General features: G+C 37.8%; 4 protein-coding genes across 12 annotated transcripts in view; 2 read left to right on the top strand and 2 right to left on the bottom strand.

The window, feature by feature from the left end:
* Positions 1 to 5142, bottom strand: part of LOC114882328 (CREB-regulated transcription coactivator 1) — a 29791-nt gene extending 24649 nt beyond the window's left edge. Inside the window, exons 1-2 of one of the 7 annotated variants that reach the window (XM_029199219.2) lie at positions 4829 to 5142; positions 712 to 963 (exon numbers count right to left, since the gene is read on the bottom strand). In XM_029199219.2, coding sequence (XP_029055052.1) covers positions 712 to 963; positions 4829 to 4942 — 366 coding nt within the window. In that variant the 5' untranslated portion in view covers positions 4943 to 5142. The other 6 variants (XM_029199227.2, XM_029199218.2, XM_029199229.2 and 3 more) reach the window with 6 other exon arrangements.
* A 525-nt stretch (positions 5143 to 5667) lies between these two features.
* Positions 5668 to 8647, top strand: LOC114882323 (mucosa-associated lymphoid tissue lymphoma translocation protein 1-like). The gene is made up of 11 exons (XM_029199213.2): positions 5668 to 6027; positions 6099 to 6262; positions 6333 to 6519; positions 6607 to 6871; positions 6945 to 7037; positions 7110 to 7335; positions 7398 to 7581; positions 7657 to 7871; positions 7957 to 8055; positions 8143 to 8411; positions 8516 to 8647. Exons 1-11 carry the CDS (start codon positions 5891 to 5893, stop codon positions 8618 to 8620), a joined length of 1944 nt encoding a protein of 647 aa, XP_029055046.2. The 5' UTR covers positions 5668 to 5890; the 3' UTR covers positions 8621 to 8647.
* Positions 8648 to 8702: 55 nt separating this feature from the next.
* Positions 8703 to 10225, bottom strand: LOC114882348. Of its 2 annotated transcripts, XM_029199245.2 has the most exons (5): positions 9915 to 10222; positions 9504 to 9824; positions 9180 to 9372; positions 8934 to 9122; positions 8703 to 8833 (listed from the first exon to the last, which is right to left on the bottom strand). In XM_029199245.2, exons 2-5 carry the CDS (start codon positions 9795 to 9797, stop codon positions 8823 to 8825), a joined length of 687 nt encoding a protein of 228 aa, XP_029055078.1. In that variant the 5' UTR covers positions 9798 to 9824; positions 9915 to 10222; the 3' UTR covers positions 8703 to 8822. The 2 variants fall into 2 exon arrangements, with proteins under 2 accessions (XP_029055078.1, XP_029055075.1); XM_029199242.2 differs by having other exon boundaries at positions 9504 to 10225.
* A 1992-nt stretch (positions 10226 to 12217) lies between these two features.
* LOC114881792 (mitochondrial amidoxime-reducing component 1-like) lies at positions 12218 to 17132 on the top strand. Of its 2 annotated transcripts, none has more exons than XM_029198660.2 (5): positions 12218 to 12513; positions 14707 to 15005; positions 15869 to 16147; positions 16210 to 16487; positions 16550 to 17132. In XM_029198660.2, exons 1-5 carry the CDS (start codon positions 12504 to 12506, stop codon positions 16710 to 16712), a joined length of 1029 nt encoding a protein of 342 aa, XP_029054493.1. In that variant the 5' UTR covers positions 12218 to 12503; the 3' UTR covers positions 16713 to 17132. The 2 variants fall into 2 exon arrangements, with proteins under 2 accessions (XP_029054493.1, XP_029054501.1); XM_029198668.2 differs by lacking the exon at positions 12218 to 12513 and adding an exon at positions 12558 to 12642.
* Positions 17133 to 17176: the final 44 nt, after the last annotated feature.

Raw genomic sequence — 17176 nt, forward strand, 5'->3', positions numbered from 1 at the left:
TAGTCGGGTTTAATGAAAGGAAGCACGCGATCGGCCGTTGGTACGTTGCTCCAGTCATGAGTCACGCTTCGAACGTGAACTCGCAACAAGTTGAGAGGATCCCCTATGATGTCTGTCGGTGTAATTGATCGAAGCAACGGCGATGCAGTGATTTCAAATACCGTCACGAGTGTTACCGCGCATCCGCGAGCCACCCGTGACCATTGGTCACGCGCGCGGATCGACGAACTCCTCTATTCGCAGCCACCATCTCCCCAAATCTCTCCCTCGGATTTCGAATCAACCTCGACCGTGTTTGCACGGTCCAAAGCAAACACCGTAGACGTGTTGATACAATTGCTAAGTTACGCATTCGAACCGTTAATATCACTGATTTAATTGCCTACCGTTCTATTAACCATGGGAAGGGTTAAACTCGCGATTACTTCTCCCATCTACCCCCGTGATAGTCCATCAACTTACTTTACGAACATTCAGTTGAATAAAGTAAAAAATAAATGTGCACATCTGGTAGCAAATACGTTTCTACTAGCATTCAAAGTGCATACACGCTATAAAAATGAATTTTGTCGAGGGTAAGAACCGTGAGACGTGTGGTAAAGAGGCAAAATAAATGGATGCAGCAACAGAAGAAACGAATAATAATAATAATAATAATCTAGTTAAGACAACAGAAAACTAGATTGACTCGATTAGATGGCCATAGAGTACCTTAAGGTCGATCGAGTGAATAGCAGCGGTGTGCGGCGATAGGTGTTCTTTCGCGTCGGCGCCGCAGTTCGCGTTGTTGTTTACATTCGGCAGAGAACCACCCGCCCTGAACTGATTTCCCAGGTTAATGTGCAGGTGTTTGCCGCTGGACTGCGGTGGGCTGGCGCCGGCACTCTTCACCGACAACGGGGTCTCCAGTACCCCGGACGATCCCGTGGGACTGGCGCACACCGAGCTGCTCGCCGAGGCGACCTAAGCAGGTCCATCGTTCATATGGTCACACCAACTCGATTTTCTCTCCAACTAACTAACACCTTTACATGGGACACAACAACGCCAGCCATGCCTTTTTCATTTATTTATTTATTTATTTTTTTTTTTTTCAGCCAACCCCCATCGAGAAGTTGACTTACTGATTATACATACCATGGGTTTCTATACCGTAATCAGGTTTAACGGGATATTTTTATCATGCTGGGAAGCGGTTAGAACGATGATTAACACATTCGAGACCGGTGAAGCACCTTATGTGTCTCACGACCGGTTTTGAAACGTAGAATGTTTTACATAATTTTATGACATAAAAGTATGGCGAAATTGCATTTGCGATACATCAATTTGAAGCTCAAGGTTTGAGGAAAATGACTGCATAAAGATTTCAACAATACTGTTAATACGAATCGTGTGATTTTTCGTTGCAACAGACGGTGTATTAAGCATTTTTCTGGTCTCGAATGTGCTAAGAGAGAGTATTGCCTTTTCTCTATGGGCAACGTTTCCTTCGATCACGATCGTTAAAAACCCACACGGGTTAAATTTTACGCCCGGAACATCGACATTCCTGTTCGACCACGATCTGATAAACAAGCTTCCTCTCTTCTCTCTCCTCTCCTCCCTACGAGCCAATCCCTTTTTTCATAGTTAGGTCTATGGTTCGAATTCCAGCTGTGCCTCGACAGAAATTCAGTCGATTCGTAAAGAAATTTTTTTCGTTTGAAACTCGAATGCCCCACGAGATATCGAGAGAACAAGCGGCTATAACGTTGAATCCAACGAAGGAAAGGAACGGGCGAACAGCGGTCTAGCGATAAAATTGCATTCGTGACTAGTCTCTAGTGTCCCGAGACGGAATTACATAATTCCTCGCGGTGAAAGCAACTTCTCCAAATGCAACCTGTTTTACATTCGCCAGTCTCTCGAATTACACTTTTTCTTTTTTTTTTTTTCATTTTTCATACGAGAATACGGATGATTCATACCGCGAACGAAATACCTATGGAATATTTGCTGAATGGTAACAAAGATAATAGTGATCAGAAATTGTGTTGCCAAATATCTTTTAATCCTTAAAAAATGTTTGATTTATTGAGATTCAATAAATGTCTCCCTCCTTTCAACTGCACAGAACAATTCTGCACGCGAGGTAGCGGAAAGAAACACACCTGACACACGATACATTCTCGACCGTGAAAATCGAATGGATTGTTGTATTGAACAGTCAAAGCACTCGAGATAAACTCTTATCTTCGATATAATAATACTACGATTTGCACGAACGTTAAAGGATGCGATAAAAAAGAAGGATATTTAACTAGACAGGAGAACGTTCGAAATTACCGCCAAAATCATTTGAAATGTCAAATCGCCATAACGAATCAAGATAGAACATAAATTTCCCTTCAAGAACGTTAAAAAGTAACTTATCTGTAACAATTCACGATATAAATGGCTTATTAACCGAATTTTAAGTAAATTAAAAAGGTTAAACGTAAAAAACGATCATATACTTTTCTCGTTTGAGTGGCGCGCATGCGCAGGACCACGCATCGAGTTCGAGCGATTAATCGCCGTGGTCATAATCGTTATCGAGGCCGTTAACGGTACAATGATTCACAAGCGTGCACAGTTTGGCCCGTTGGAAGAAAAATCACGATCTGGATCATAGATCGCGTTCGAGACGCAAAAAATCGAACATAAAGAGACGGGGAAAAGAAAACAACGAACGATCGTGCGTGGATACAACGTTCGATACGACATACTGGCCGAGTCGAGTTATCGACAACGATTAGCGTTACGTTCACTCGTGAGAACGTACGAGCGAGGTTATGTATATGCGATATGGTCTCTTATTAAATGCTATCGAAAATTTCGCGTGGCATATATGTATACACGCGGAACTCGTTCGAATTCGTGACTGTCCGTCACGTGGTATCAGTACTGAAACCGAAAACATCCGTTAGTCGAATCGAAGGAATATCTACAAGCTTGAACGAGTTACTCTGACATTCCAACGTTCGCCAGATAATTTTGCGTGGTCGAGCACGGAAGAAAAATAAAGAGAATGTCAAGCGTGCTAAGAATTCGTCGAACACCTGAAAACACGCCGCGACAGCCACGACTTAACCTCTTAAACGCTGCGAACATGTTTACACGTGCAACGATGGAAACGGTGCCAAACACATTGAATGCATCGACACCAATTACCGAATTTCAGATTTTCTATTTGATTACCATTCAACATTTAATTAAATGATAACGTGCATGCATACGCATGATTCGCTGTCGAAAGTATTTAGTAAACAGGAAAGTCCAAGTTACCGTAAATAACCTCGCGATATCGACTGATCGAACGGTATGCTTTAAGGTAACATCGCAGCTTCCGCATTTAGTACAATGCTATTGTTATGTAACCGCATATACGGTTATCGTATGAATATGAAAATCGCGCCAATTTCACACGATTCCTTATCCATAGTAATGGAACTCAAAGAGAGGGCGCTATGCACGGATCTAACGATAAATGAAAATCGTGATTGGTATCTGCTTTTTCTTCCACGATTCGCATCTCTCGTGGCACGCTATCGTTGAAGTCACACGAGGTTTGGATAAACGAATGAAAACATTCTCGCGTTGCAACATCTCTGGACGGTGTACGTGACCAACGGTAAACACCGCTCCTGACGGAAGGATCGAATCGAAATTGACGAGGTAACAAAATTGCGATAATAAACCTGAAACACTTGTCTGTGAAAATTTCGGAATATTTGGAAGAATAATTTCGCGCAGAAGCGAAACGATAGCTTCTATTTCATCGTCTAGAAAATGACAATAATTGGAAAAATATCCGCTGATGGTTTCTGCTTTGCGTACTCGAAAATTAATATCATTTCACCCAATAACGATTACGTTTGCCGATAATACAATAACACTCAATAAAATCGAACAAACTGTTTTCATTTCCTAATACAGAACGATGCGCACTCGGAATGACACGTGATTCTGAAAGAAAAGTGCTCCGAAACAGTTCGATGAAAATGAACTATCGAACGATGCACTTTTACGAACGTTAAAACTATCAGAAAAATAAACAAAGAGCTCGTTCGACTGTAATCGATCTTAAATAAAAAATATGTCGTGTAAATAGAAACACAATCACGATTCGGTTTCCAATTTCTTTCGTATACGAAGAACGAAGAAGAGGCGACAAACGATTCTCTAATCGAGAACACTCAATTACGCTGCATACGCGCCTCATCACTCGAGTAAAAGAATAAAGGTTTTCTCGAAAAGTAACAACGTTCCGAACGAGTCAACAGGATGAATGCGATCGTCGATCGTACACGTACGCATTTATTAAGAACTTACAGAACGGATGGTGGCGAACAAGCGCACAGTACGTTCCGCATAGTATACCAGAGCATATACCCACTTCACACAGATACGCGTATCCGTACACTCTCTCATAGGCGAAGCAACGAAGAAGACCAATACACACACCCGTCCTCAGCCCGCACACTATGAGCACGGGATAGAAAAGAGAAACAGAGGGCCAACGGGCTTCGTACAGTTGTAGTTGTGCACGTTTAAACATAAATACTGATAGTAGCCTAGCCAGGCACTCGTACTTACACACAGTAACGTGTGGTAGCGAACCTAACCAAACACATTCACGGAACGCGACATATATAACACACACGTATAATCGACACAACACACGGCGCAACGAGGAGAGAGAACACTAGTTGTTTACGTTCTAACATCTCCACTCGAAGAAGATGCACCAAGGATAATAAATGTATATCCCTCAATGGCAAGGACCTATTGGGATTTTCCTTACTCTGCTCGTGACATCCGAAACCTCTCGCATGATCGCCTCGAACGCCGCTCTTTCCTGCGCTTCCTTCTGTTTGTGTAGCGCGATCTTGTCACTGAATTTCCGTGGATTCGCCATGATGGCTCGACACTTAAGATCTCCCAACACTCGCGAGTATCGTGCACTCTAACTATCGTGTGCACTCAACCCCCTCGCACGTTTCCTTTTTCACCAATCGCACCAATAGGGCCTCCCTAATATTTCACCACGTTAGAACCCGTAACCTACTGCCTTCTGGATGGCACTGCCGATCGCTGATACGCAAGATTATGCGGCGCAGCGCGCCATGCGCATCGCGCAGGAGCCGTTTTTCGCGGGCTCATTGGTTACACTGATCCCCCACCACTAAGCGTATCTCACCCGCAATAAAAAACTGACGACACTTTTCCGGGCTGTTCCGAAAAACTGGCTTATTGTTACAATACACTGCACGGTAGATAAAACAGGTTAATGTTGACAGTTGATTATGTTGAAGACACATACGAAAAATTCTTCTTTCATTCATTCGCAGCTATATTTCTTTTATCAATTTATACTCACTGTTCAATATGTATAAATAAATAAAATATTTTGTCTACATGTTTTTTTACACCTATCTATATTCTGTACGTTTTGCAAATTAGCAAATTCTTAATGAAATATATCGATTCACGATCTATACTTATCCTATATTCATAAGATATGTATTGTTTAATGAAATAATTAGAAAGTCTTTTAATTGTTTAATTTTTAAGATTAAACACTTGTGTTTCTGTTGTATCGATTGAGACAAAAATGATTATAAATATCATTGATGTAATACAATATTCCTCAAAATTGTCATCAATTGCGATTTTATACTCTTTTTGCAAATATACATGTTATTTATGTAATAAAGAATAAACCGTCTATTTAAAAGTGTATAAAATGTAAATTTTCCAACGAATAAATGAATAAACCTTTAACGCATTTGTCTTTGTTAATTTTATGCAAAACCGTTTGAGTTGAAAGATAATTTATTTTGTAACACTATTTTGAAATGTAATTATGGCACGTTTCAATAAAGATACATTTATAGAGTGTTTACCAATAAGTGTATATAATGATTTAGTCAATGCATTAAATAAAGATTCAGCTTGGATGACACTAGCAACTCATGTAGCTGAATGGCTGGAATATCCAGGGTAAGTGTAAACATACTATTTAAAGGTCACCAAAAAGTGTTATCAAATTAAAATAATATTTTCTTATGCAGTGCTTTGTGGATTCAGTCTTTAAAAGACATAAAACACCCACATGAATCTTCTGGACAGAAACTACTTTCTGAATTAAATATTAAAATGTGCACCGTAGAAATCTTATGTACATTGTTAAATGAATGTAATCTTCTTAATGTTCTTTCTATATTATCACATTCAGGTATAATTATATTTTGTATAGCACTATCCTATCATAGATTTAATAATATATATTTTACATATGATTCTAGAACCACTAAATATTATTGTGCATCCAACAGAAGAATTACAAACTAACATTTTAAAAATTTCATTTGGACAACATCTTCGCTTATGTTGTATGGCAGTTGGTATGCCACCACCAAATTATATATGGTATCATGGAGATGCACAATTGCAAAATTGTACTTCTAATCAACTTGATATTATTATTACCAGGTGTGTACTTTATAAAAATGTGCACTATAATATTTTTTATAAATGTTCATCAGTTTCGTTACAATACTCATTTCATATGTTTCCAAGTGCATCTCAATCAGGAGAATATAGGTGTAAAGTGCTTCAGATAAAACATGATGGAACTCTAATATCAACTTTAATTTCTAAAGCTGTAACTGTCCAAGTTTGTCCTATACCTGTTAAAATAGAAAAACAACCACAAGCATTGATTGAAGTCAAAGCTGGTGATAGTTACACAATTTCTTGTGAAGCTAATGGCTACCCTAAACCACATTATCAGTGGTTCCATGAAAATACTAAATTAGAAGGGGAAACTTCTAATACATTACATGTATGTAAGCTATTGTCTTTTTCTTTCTATGGGAGAAATAATGCTACTTTACTTAAATCATTTGTTATTTTAGATACAAAAATTCAGTTCAAAATATGAAGGGAAATATTATTGTTACATTTATAATGATATTAGTGAAGTCTATACTGAAAAGACTCATGTGATGGTAAAAGTGGATAACATTTTTTATAAATGGTTGATCATTATATAATAATTTTCTAATTTCATTATGTAACAGATGGATTATCCAAGATTGAAAGCAGTTGCAAAAATAGCTTTAATTATTGCAAATGGAGAGTATGAACATCATGGGACTCTTCCAACTGCTAGGAATGATGCTGCACATATAGCTAATCTTCTTAAAGAAATAGACTTTGAAGTAATTTGCCTGATGAATTTGACTATTACTCAAATGAAAAAAGCGATACAATTATTTAGTGAAGCTTTAGTGGCTGGTGTATATGGTAAGATGTAAAAATTATGAAACGAAGAATGCAAAACCAAATAATTTATTATTTTTATATAGGTTTATTTTATTTTGCTGGTCATGGTTTCAAAATACAAGAAAGTTATATGCTTGCAACAGATTCTCCAGAAACATATTTAAGAAAAGATGCAATATGTGAAAGTGAATTATTAACTGCATTCCTTAAAAATGATCCTAAATTATTAATTATTATCTTAGACATGTGTCAAACTTTGCCCCCAAAGTAAATATTTGTGATTTTTTTAAATGTTGTTTTAATGTGTATTTATACATGTATAATTAATGTACTTATTTTCAGAGAATTTAATCCCGATATTTATCGCGAGCTACCAACAGTAAATGAATACAAAAGCAATAAAAATCTTCGAAACTTAATTCAAGCATATTCCACGTCTAGTTATCGACCTAGCTATGAAAAAGTAAACAGCAAATATGGTTTATACGTGACTCATCTTAGTAAATATATTACTGAAAATATAACAGTCACAAAAATATTTGAAAATGTAGGAAAATGTAAGTCTGTTGATACTATGAATTTTGTAAATGCATTAGATTTCATTTTTACCGAGTCCGTATTTTACTATAATCATACTTACAGCTTTTGATAGCAGTTTCAAAGGTAAAGAACGCAATCAGATTCCAATGTTTGCTTCATCAGTTACGAAGCCGTTTCGACTTACTGATGCTATATACAAAAGTAATTCTACCTCTGTTCTTATTATATATACATTATAAGTACTGTTTTCGTTTCTTTTTCTTTAACGTAATTATTAAATCATTACAGAAAATCTTCCAGATTCCATTAGTTATTTAAACAAAATAATATCATTCTCAACACAAACACTAAATATAACTTTCAAACAAGTAAATATGAGTACTAGAATTATAATATCACTATTCATGGAACCCTATTTAAATTCAATAAAAATCAAAGTACTTGACTTACAAAACGTAGAAATCAACTTCCTTAATTACATACCTGCGAAACGAAATAATTTATACCAGGATCAAGATAGAAAAGAATGCTGGATCCACAATCCTCAGATTAACGAGGTATTTTTTGTTTTTAATATAGTTTTGTTATCTCGCTGTCATAACAGTATATTCATCTTAAACAGTTTATTTTTGTATGCAATTACATTATCAATATGTTATAGGGACCACTAATTATCTCCATTGCCAAGAATGGAACTCCTATTGATGCAACATTGTTACACATAAAAGATTACATACCTCCATTATTAAAAATTATAAACTGTTAAAATATTAATATCACTTTTATTTTCTAATAAAAAAGCACATAATTGAGTAAAATATGAAAAATAATGAATGAAATATTTCAACTTTTTAATATATACATACATTTTATTTGGCATACCTTATGGCATTGTACAAGCAAACTGAAAAATTCCTCTATGCTTTCTATCAAATCCTGTTACGTTTTATATAAGAAAATAAGTAGTTCTAGAAACTCTCTGTAATGCACACAAAATAATTTATTTCAAGCTGAAAATTTTATTTAACATACAATCAAGATAAATACATAATAAACAATTGTTATTCTGTTTTACATACCATGGTTAATTAATTTTGCTATCCATGACTCCCCAATACCCTTTCTATATCTTCTTTGAAATACATATGCACACTTGAATATAGATTCCAACTTGTTCCTGATCTCATAAAAGGGTATTAAAAAATCTATAGGCTCAGAATTTGAATACATTGCTACAGCTGTTACTTGAAGAATTACTTCATTTTCATCTAAAATAAAATTGCATAATATAGAAAAAGAAGACCTTATTTCTTTTATAAAATTACCTGTAGTTTGAATTACTTGTATCTTAGCAATACCAATTAAAGAATTTTGTGGTTGTATGGCGATGAGTCTTCTTTGCTCTGGTGTTAACTGATCAACTCTATGTTTTAAAACTTTAATTGCTCTTTTATCTACAAATTCATTTAGTGCTTCATAATTTTGTGCAGCTAATGCATTAGATATTACTGACATTGCCTGAAAGAATATAAAATAAAAGTTGGATGTATATATTTTATACAAATTGTAAGTTATTCAAATACACAGAAAATACAAAATATTAATATAAGTAAAACTGTGCATATAATGCATTAGACAAAATATGATACCTGTGTAGCTCCAGCTATAAATGGAAAAATTCTGAAATCTTGATCAACAGTTAAACGTATAAATATACTAAAAAGAAAAGATGCTATTGGTGCGGGTCTAACGCTTCCTCGATGCCACATTAATTTTGGCAGACGACTTTCTTTTTCCTTCTTTTCAAGATTAGTATGAATTAGTTTATACATGCTAAAACTTGAATTTTTCAAATTGTTATATTTTAATTCTATCCAATGAAGGGATCTTTTCATTTTTGTGTGATATTTGTTCCGGATATTAAATGTAACTAACGGTCGCATCTGTGTATGAAATATACATCTTTCCAACTGAAATAATAACATTTTATGTTTGTTTAACTTCTATTACAATAAAAATAAATAGGTCCCCCAAACTTTATTCTTGTGAAAGATGCATACTTTAGTTTGTGCGCATGCTACTTGGAGCGCGGTAGTTTGGAAGACCTGAATAGAAAGCAATGACTAAAGATCCAACAAGATTGGACATGCTTTTGTCAAAGAGGAGGTATAACCTCCTCTTTGTCATTGTTTTCGACCCTGAGGACACAGGAATACAGGAATGGTCCCAACGAGGCCCATAAAGAGAAATAAAATAATAAATGATTAGGATGCTTTGGCCTTAGTGCATAAAGGATAAAATAAATAGAAACTGAAAATGGTGGACTTTGGCTCATAAAGAGAAGGACCAATTTTTCAAAACAAGCAGTGACGTAGTGACTTAGGTTGGGCACGTATTATACGTGAGATATTATCATAGACATATGAAAATATAGACGGAGCATAAACTGCTACTTTAGGTAAGGGGGGCTCTGATAATCGGGGCGAGGAGGGGGCTCTGATAATCGGGGCGAGGAGGGGACTCGTCTGACATCGACTTATTCCGACAAGACTCGGTAGAATACATACATTTCACATGTATTTATGTATGTACACTGAGTCCCATCGAAGTTGTCGCAGTGAAGTTGGCCACGCATTCACTCACCGACGCGGCGTGAATGCGTTAGTGAAGTTGGCTACACATTCATGCCTCGTCATCGGCACCTCACCTAACGGCTCACCGACGCGGCGTAAATGTGTTTGTGCGCCAACTTCACTGCGACAACTTCGATGGGACTCAGTGCACATACACTGACGATGAGTTGCATTGAACTTGTCGCAGTGAAGTTGGCGACGCATTCACTCATCGACGCGGCGTGAATGCGTAGTGAATTTGTAGCCAACTTCACTGCGACTCATTGTACGAATGCGAAAAGCCGAACATACCCGAGTCTGCGCTTACGAAAATAGTCGAAGTCAGATGAGTTCCCCCCTTGCTGCGATTATCAGTTGCCCCGCGTAGAAAGGCTGAGGGATCCCAGAGACCCCAGATGTGATTACATGGAAAGAGCAGAGTTAGTGACTCATTGATTCCCTTTGATTCCATTTTGTATTAAATCAGTCATAATCAGTGCAAGGCCAACAAATTGTTAGAATAACTGTTTAACAAACTTGTATTGAGAAATTTGTACTTTAAAAAAACCGCCATAAATTAAAAACATTTTGAATCCGATTCCATCGTCATCTATACAAAAACGGCGCAAACTACTCAATGAGTTACGAAAATTGTGCGATCAATAAGTCAGTAAGCAGTTTCTGCTACTTTCCGATAAGTAGCGCCAGTATTCCCTGCGTTGTGGGGTGATGATAATACAGGTTTTGAAAGTCGGTACGATTCTCGCTGTTGGTAAAGGCGTGCTCCTTTATCTTCATCTCACTATTGTATTTTTCACGAGAGAGTGCTAGTATCGGATGAACGAATTTTGGTTTCGTCTGCGCATGTTGGCTCTGATTGGTTCTGCCACGTTCCGCTACCAAGGTAACGCGCAAGCGCCGTACGGCTGTATGTCATAAGCCACCCTGGACAGGCGGTATATCGGGTGATTAGAAATTTGTGAATTATTCACTACCTCTGTCCTATAACAAACCGTTCCTATATTAGTACATTTTGTCCACCGTGTATATGGCGGATGCAATGGGAAGTAAATCATGGTGGAACTAAATCATGGAACTTTGAGCTCAGTCGAGCTGCGCGGAACTCTCAACTCTCTTGTGAAAAATACAATACGCGCATATAACACATAGTTGCTTCTGATATCGAAAGCGTAGGGGCTCCAGAGGCCATTGCACACGGCCCAAGGAGAGCCCAACACCGAATGCGACCCCAGGTGTAGCAGTGACTACAGATACAAGCGTAGTCACTGGCTCCGGAGCAATACACATAAAGTCCCAGAGTGGCTTTGGCAGAGCCACAGCCGAGTGTCGGTAGCGCCACTGCTGAGTGTATTAAGTTCTCCGAAGTTGGTACTCTTTACGCCATCTAGTAGTGAAGGGGAAATTCCCGCGCCTGAGAATGATTTTACTAGTTATATGAGCAATTTTTCAGTACTATTACTATTCATGAAGTAGTTCAATCCCAATACAACTTAGATAACGATATTACAGTTCATTTAAAGCATTAATACTAATAAATTTAAAATTGCGATTATCTGGCGGGCAAGTACCGAAATTTTGAATATAGTTCAGTACTCTTTTTACAATGTCTTATTAAACATTTTTAATTGAAAAATTTAATAACATCTTCTCATCATGGCAGATAAAATTCTTTCATAAGTCTATAATTAGAAAGGCCACGTTCGGTCAAAACGCGCATGTCAGTTTTTAGATGATGTTTGCGTGCCAGCTTACAGAGTTCCGTAGTTGCGCGCTGTTTCATGGCTCTTCACACGTGGTTTTGCGTCGTTCGGTGTAACGACTGTACGTTTACTATACAGCAGGGAACAGAACATAAGCGTGGATAAATAACGGTGCCTTTGCAGCGGTCGCGTGCTCGCGAAGCCTACATCAGATTCAGTACTTCATCGACCGCACAACTGCTATAACTTCTCTCGCGACCATTGTGCACGTTCGCCTTCGAACCGTTCCTGGTCCACGGTTCCAGCGACCTTGGCAATGATATTGGGTAAGAGATCATTTATCTTATTATTCGTCACTCATTCGGCCTCACAAGTTGATCGTTATTCTGTTGCTGTAAGTCATGGATGAATAGATTCCATCGTGTGGACCATTGATATTGATCGACCTCATGTTGGTACTGTTTCCTTATCTTATAATCTTTTTAATTTTAGAGATATATCAAGGTATTTCTGTAAATTTTCCTAACTGTTCCAATGATAATTGGAATTTAATTAATTTAAACATTCCATTTTATTAACTCAATATTTAGTTTTATTTCGAATTTTCGTATCGTTTACACATGAAACGCTTGAAATGTAAAATTTATCACATCACCGTCATAGTCCATACCTTATTTGAATTTCTTCATGATCTAATCGCAGAAAAAACATAGCATCGTAATCTGAATAAATTACTTGTATTACAGTTTTTTTATAAAACTCGTTTTTATCTTAAAGCCTGTTATTAAAACTACATTAAAATACATCAGATAATGTTGTATGTACAGAAAAAAAAGAAAATAATTTTAAATCGGACATATAATTATAGTATCTCCATGATTAGGCTACATTTCTAAAAGGTATTTGCAATTTCAGTATTTTGCTAGAATTCATTCGCACAGTGGTAGGTACGTACAAGGGAGCAACGCCCTATGGTATTGATTCGAGACGAAGGGCCTCATTAGACCCTTCCCTTCTTTCTGTGATTCGCTGGAAACCCTAAATCGATAACATCAAATGTCTGATGTAAATACATTTATGACGTAAAAGGAAAGTTTTATTTTTTGTGGGAAGTACAGTATATGTGTCCGTGAAGACGTTTATTTGACTTTATTGATAACACTGATAATAATTAAACCGGGTCAAATCGTAATGTACAAGTTAACCTTTGTATGTGGAGCATTCATATAAGAAGCTTCACGAAGACGGATATTCCGAGTACATTGTTATGAATTCGTAGTAAATACGATAGTTAATTTTCAAATTTAATTCCTCAATTTCGAACGTAATTAGAAATCGTCGTTTTGAGCACAACTGGAAGTCGAACTGAGAAAAAAGAAGAATGCAAAGTACTGTATTCCGTATGCATTTTCGAAAGTGCAACGACCTGTTCGACCCACTTTCTTATCTATGGGACACTTTAACGCAAATAAATTGTACAATTCATCGTCCCCAATTTCAATAAATAATATTCTCTTTTTACTTATATACCGTTAATCGTTTTGTTGTGCTTGTTCAATTTACACCTCTGCTCGCTTCTTTCAATTTACACTCAGGTAATAACCTTCTACGCATTCAATCTCCGCACCTACTGATAAGAGAAACTTATCAATCCTATCTTGCAGTCTCGTTCGAAGATTCTCAATCAGCTACGTAAGAAAAAATGATCCACGCTCTGGTTGAGACGAGTTTAGGTAGTGACGAAAGCCTGGTGTGCAGCGTTCAGGAACGAGGATCTCCTCTGTGGTCCTCCTTTATCTCTTTTTTCCTCGTCAGCTAGCTACTTTGCTAATAATTTGCATTGCAGATTGCACTTCGAACTAGAGCTCGTTCGAGTGTTCTCCTTGAAATACGATATGCAAGTTGCATAAAACATGCTAAAGAAGACGATAGGCTAATGACCAACAAACGTAACACTATGTTGCTACTTTGTAGTCAGTTAACATATTGATATCTGATGCACGAAGAAGTTACTTTTGATTAATTAATGTCAATTAAACTTGGAAATAAGTTTCTCCAGAAAAAAGAGAAATTAAATGAAATTCCAAGTATCATTAATACTGGATGTATTAATCGCTGAAAGTAGCAAGTGGAAAGTTTTAATTGAAAAATTCGGACCAATTATATCATACGTGTGAACTAAATATCGATCCCTCCGCCAGCTATCAACATTATCGAAGCTGCTCACTTCTCTTTTCTTTGTTTTCATGGTATATATAACGATGTAGAGTTGGAAAGATGGCCTGCGACCTTCTTTTGGATTAGGTGCAGATGCATAGGTTCAGCTAATTTATACATTTTAATATTCTCTGAGATGTTCGAGCTGGGTCAATAATGCTTTCAGTCTCATTGAGCGTTCATCAACGATCAGGAGTTTATCTTCTTGTTAGATCATGGTTTCATGTGAACGATTTTGCAACGGACCGTTTCGCATGGTCGCTTCACCGTTGAAAATTAATCGTTCAACTTGTTGGGAACAGATAGAACACGGTTGACGTACGTGTCGGCGGCAGCTGTCGGCGCCGGGACGGTGGTCGTGTTCCTTTGGTGGTACTGGACCAAAAGGCAGAAGGATCAGCCACCCTCGGAATGGCGGAAGGTCGGCGAACTCAGTAACATGATCGTGTTCCCGGTTAAGTCACTTGGACCGATCCGGATGAACACGATGGAGTGCACGAAACTGGGTCTGAAGTCTGGCTGGTTGAGGGACCGCACGCTGATGGTCATCGACCTGAATGGACGCTTCGTCACCGCTAGGCAGCATCCCAAAATGGTCTTGGTAAGAATTTCTTATGTACAGGACGTTATTAAAACAATAGGCCACATTCATGTTAGTCAAAGTTTTTAAAGATTACGTAAAATTATGTGTTATGGTTACTAAAAGCTATAAAATTGTAAGATACTACAAATTACTGTGATTAGGACGATACTGAAATAATTACCCATACTTGCTACGTTATTAGAAGCTGTAACATTTGGTGATTAACAGCATTTCCTTTAGATTATTTAAAAATATTTAAAATTATGCAAATTTATTGGCAAAATTTAATAATATACTTGAACCTTGGATTGTGTATAGTACCAGAAGAAAGTATTTTTGGTTCGATGTTAATACAAATTTCTCAGGGGTAGCTGGTCCATAAATTAACCCGATCTGATCAAAGTATCTCTTGCAAAGAGAAAAATACTTGATCATAACGCGAAAAGGAAGGATTGCAAGGAAGAATTATCGTGAAAGTTGGCGATAACGCGGCCATCCGGTCATTTTTTCTCCTGCACGTTGTCTTCACGGGTTGTTAAGCGCCGTTAGCGGTCCTATAAGGCTCAATCTTGTCCCTCCAAGAGTACGAGTTGGCGCCTTAATTCAGGAAACTTTTATAATCGAAATTAACGATCCGTTTTATCGCAATGGAAACTCGTGAAATTAACTGTTCCTGACTAGAACGTCAGCAATTAATTCATCCTGCGAGCGTTTCTCCCTTAAACGACGCCATTATCTTTCTTTCGAACGTTTCTGCTCTGATTGGAGGGTATTTCCAACGTGGCTCGATAAAATCTCAGATTTCAAGAGTGCTATCAATAAGACTGCTCGTTATTTCCGTCTCCGATTACAAACAAAGTAAAAGAATCTATTGTTACAAGGTATCGCCCAGCATTTCCGGATCGGTTCTCACACTGTCAGGTCCGGGAATGATGTCCGTGTCCATCGATCTATCGCGAATCCAAGGTAAAGGATTCCGCGTGGCGGTGTGGGGACAACCTGTACAAGCGTGCGACTGCGGTGAAGAGCCGGCAAGGTGGTTGTCCCGGTTCATCCTTCAGGAGGACGCTGGTTTTCGACTGGTTTATTATCCGTTGAGTTATCCAAGCAGAGAAGTCAGAGAGAAGAACAAGTATTTCCCGTTGACATCCGCGGACACGGTAAGTTAGAAATAAAATTTTCAAATAAAATAACAATTCTAAACGGGACGCATAATGAACAGGGAGCCTATCCAGATGCCACCAGCTACAATCTGATAAACGAGAGTTCGATAACCGAATTAAACACTCGATTGGATAATCCAGTTGTCGCGGACCAATTTCGTCCAAATTTCGTCGTGAAGGGTGCTGTCCCTTACGAGGAGGATAGCTGGCAGTGGGTGAAAATCGGGGATGTTATCTTCAAGAACGTGATGCCGTGCACCAGGTGTATCTTTACTACCATCGATCCGGAAACCGGTAAAAAGGACCCTAAAGCTGAGCCGTTGAAAACTCTGAAAAGGTATATCGATGGAATTTTCGTCAGTAATTTTGTACATCGTTTCTTACTTAATCACCTTCCAGTTACAGACAAATAACGGATCCAGCTATACGTCCTATGACCGGTGAAAGTCCAGTGATGGGTATCCACCTGGCATTGAGGAGCTCTAATGGCACCGTGCGATTAGGGGATCCAATTTACGTTGGTGTTCCTGGTATGGAACCACCATTGATCTCGCCTCCATAGCTGCACCGATGGGCTTCCTGCGAGGACGAAGCATTCGCCTATCCGGAAGCCGATAATAATTTGTCCAAGGACTCCATGAATGAAAATTCGTAGCGATGTCTTCGCCAATTAATCGCCAATGGTGTATCGTTAATCGGGCCTAATATGACTGTTCCTTGGAACAATCTGAGAATCTTCCAGTCGGATAAAAGTTTCAATAATATTCACGAAAGTGATCGCGTGCGATTTAGAGAGTGTGATAGATAATAATCTTTATAAGAATATTATTTTGCCAAGTATACTGTGCTTAAATGATCGAGGTGACTGTTCCTTGAACGTATTTTTGCTAAATATTGAATCAATATTATTGAAGTCAATATTTTTCATCGTTTCTTCGTGTTTGTATCGAAACATAATAAAATACAGGAAATAAATAAGTTACAGGGAGTCGCGTCTTCCGGTTCGATAGAAGAATCACGGTGAAA

This window comes from Osmia bicornis, chromosome 1 (assembly GCF_907164935.1).
Source record: "Osmia bicornis bicornis chromosome 1, iOsmBic2.1, whole genome shotgun sequence".
In the NCBI taxonomy this organism is placed as follows: Eukaryota; Metazoa; Arthropoda; class Insecta; order Hymenoptera; family Megachilidae; genus Osmia; species Osmia bicornis.

Excerpts from the sequence above, each read along its gene's own strand:
- LOC114882323 (XM_029199213.2), top strand. The coding sequence starts at position 5,891 with ATGGCACGTTTCAATAAAGATACATTTATAGAGTGTTTACCAATAAGT. Across the intron at positions 7,582-7,656 it reads TGTCAAACTTTGCCCCCAAA|AGAATTTAATCCCGATATTT; the intron begins GTAAATATTTGT and ends ACTTATTTTCAG. Across the intron at positions 8,412-8,515 it reads ACAATCCTCAGATTAACGAG|GGACCACTAATTATCTCCAT; the intron begins GTATTTTTTGTT and ends AATATGTTATAG.
- LOC114882348 (XM_029199242.2), bottom strand. The coding sequence starts at position 9,839 with ATGTTATTATTTCAGTTGGAAAGATGTATATTTCATACACAGATGCGA. Across the intron at positions 9,373-9,503 it reads TTATAGCTGGAGCTACACAG|GCAATGTCAGTAATATCTAA; the intron begins GTATCATATTTT and ends ATATTCTTTCAG. Across the intron at positions 9,123-9,179 it reads ACAAGTAATTCAAACTACAG|ATGAAAATGAAGTAATTCTT; the intron begins GTAATTTTATAA and ends ATTTTATTTTAG.
- LOC114881792 (XM_029198660.2), top strand. Across the intron at positions 15,006-15,868 it reads AGCATCCCAAAATGGTCTTG|GTATCGCCCAGCATTTCCGG; the intron begins GTAAGAATTTCT and ends TATTGTTACAAG. Across the intron at positions 16,148-16,209 it reads CGTTGACATCCGCGGACACG|GGAGCCTATCCAGATGCCAC; the intron begins GTAAGTTAGAAA and ends CATAATGAACAG.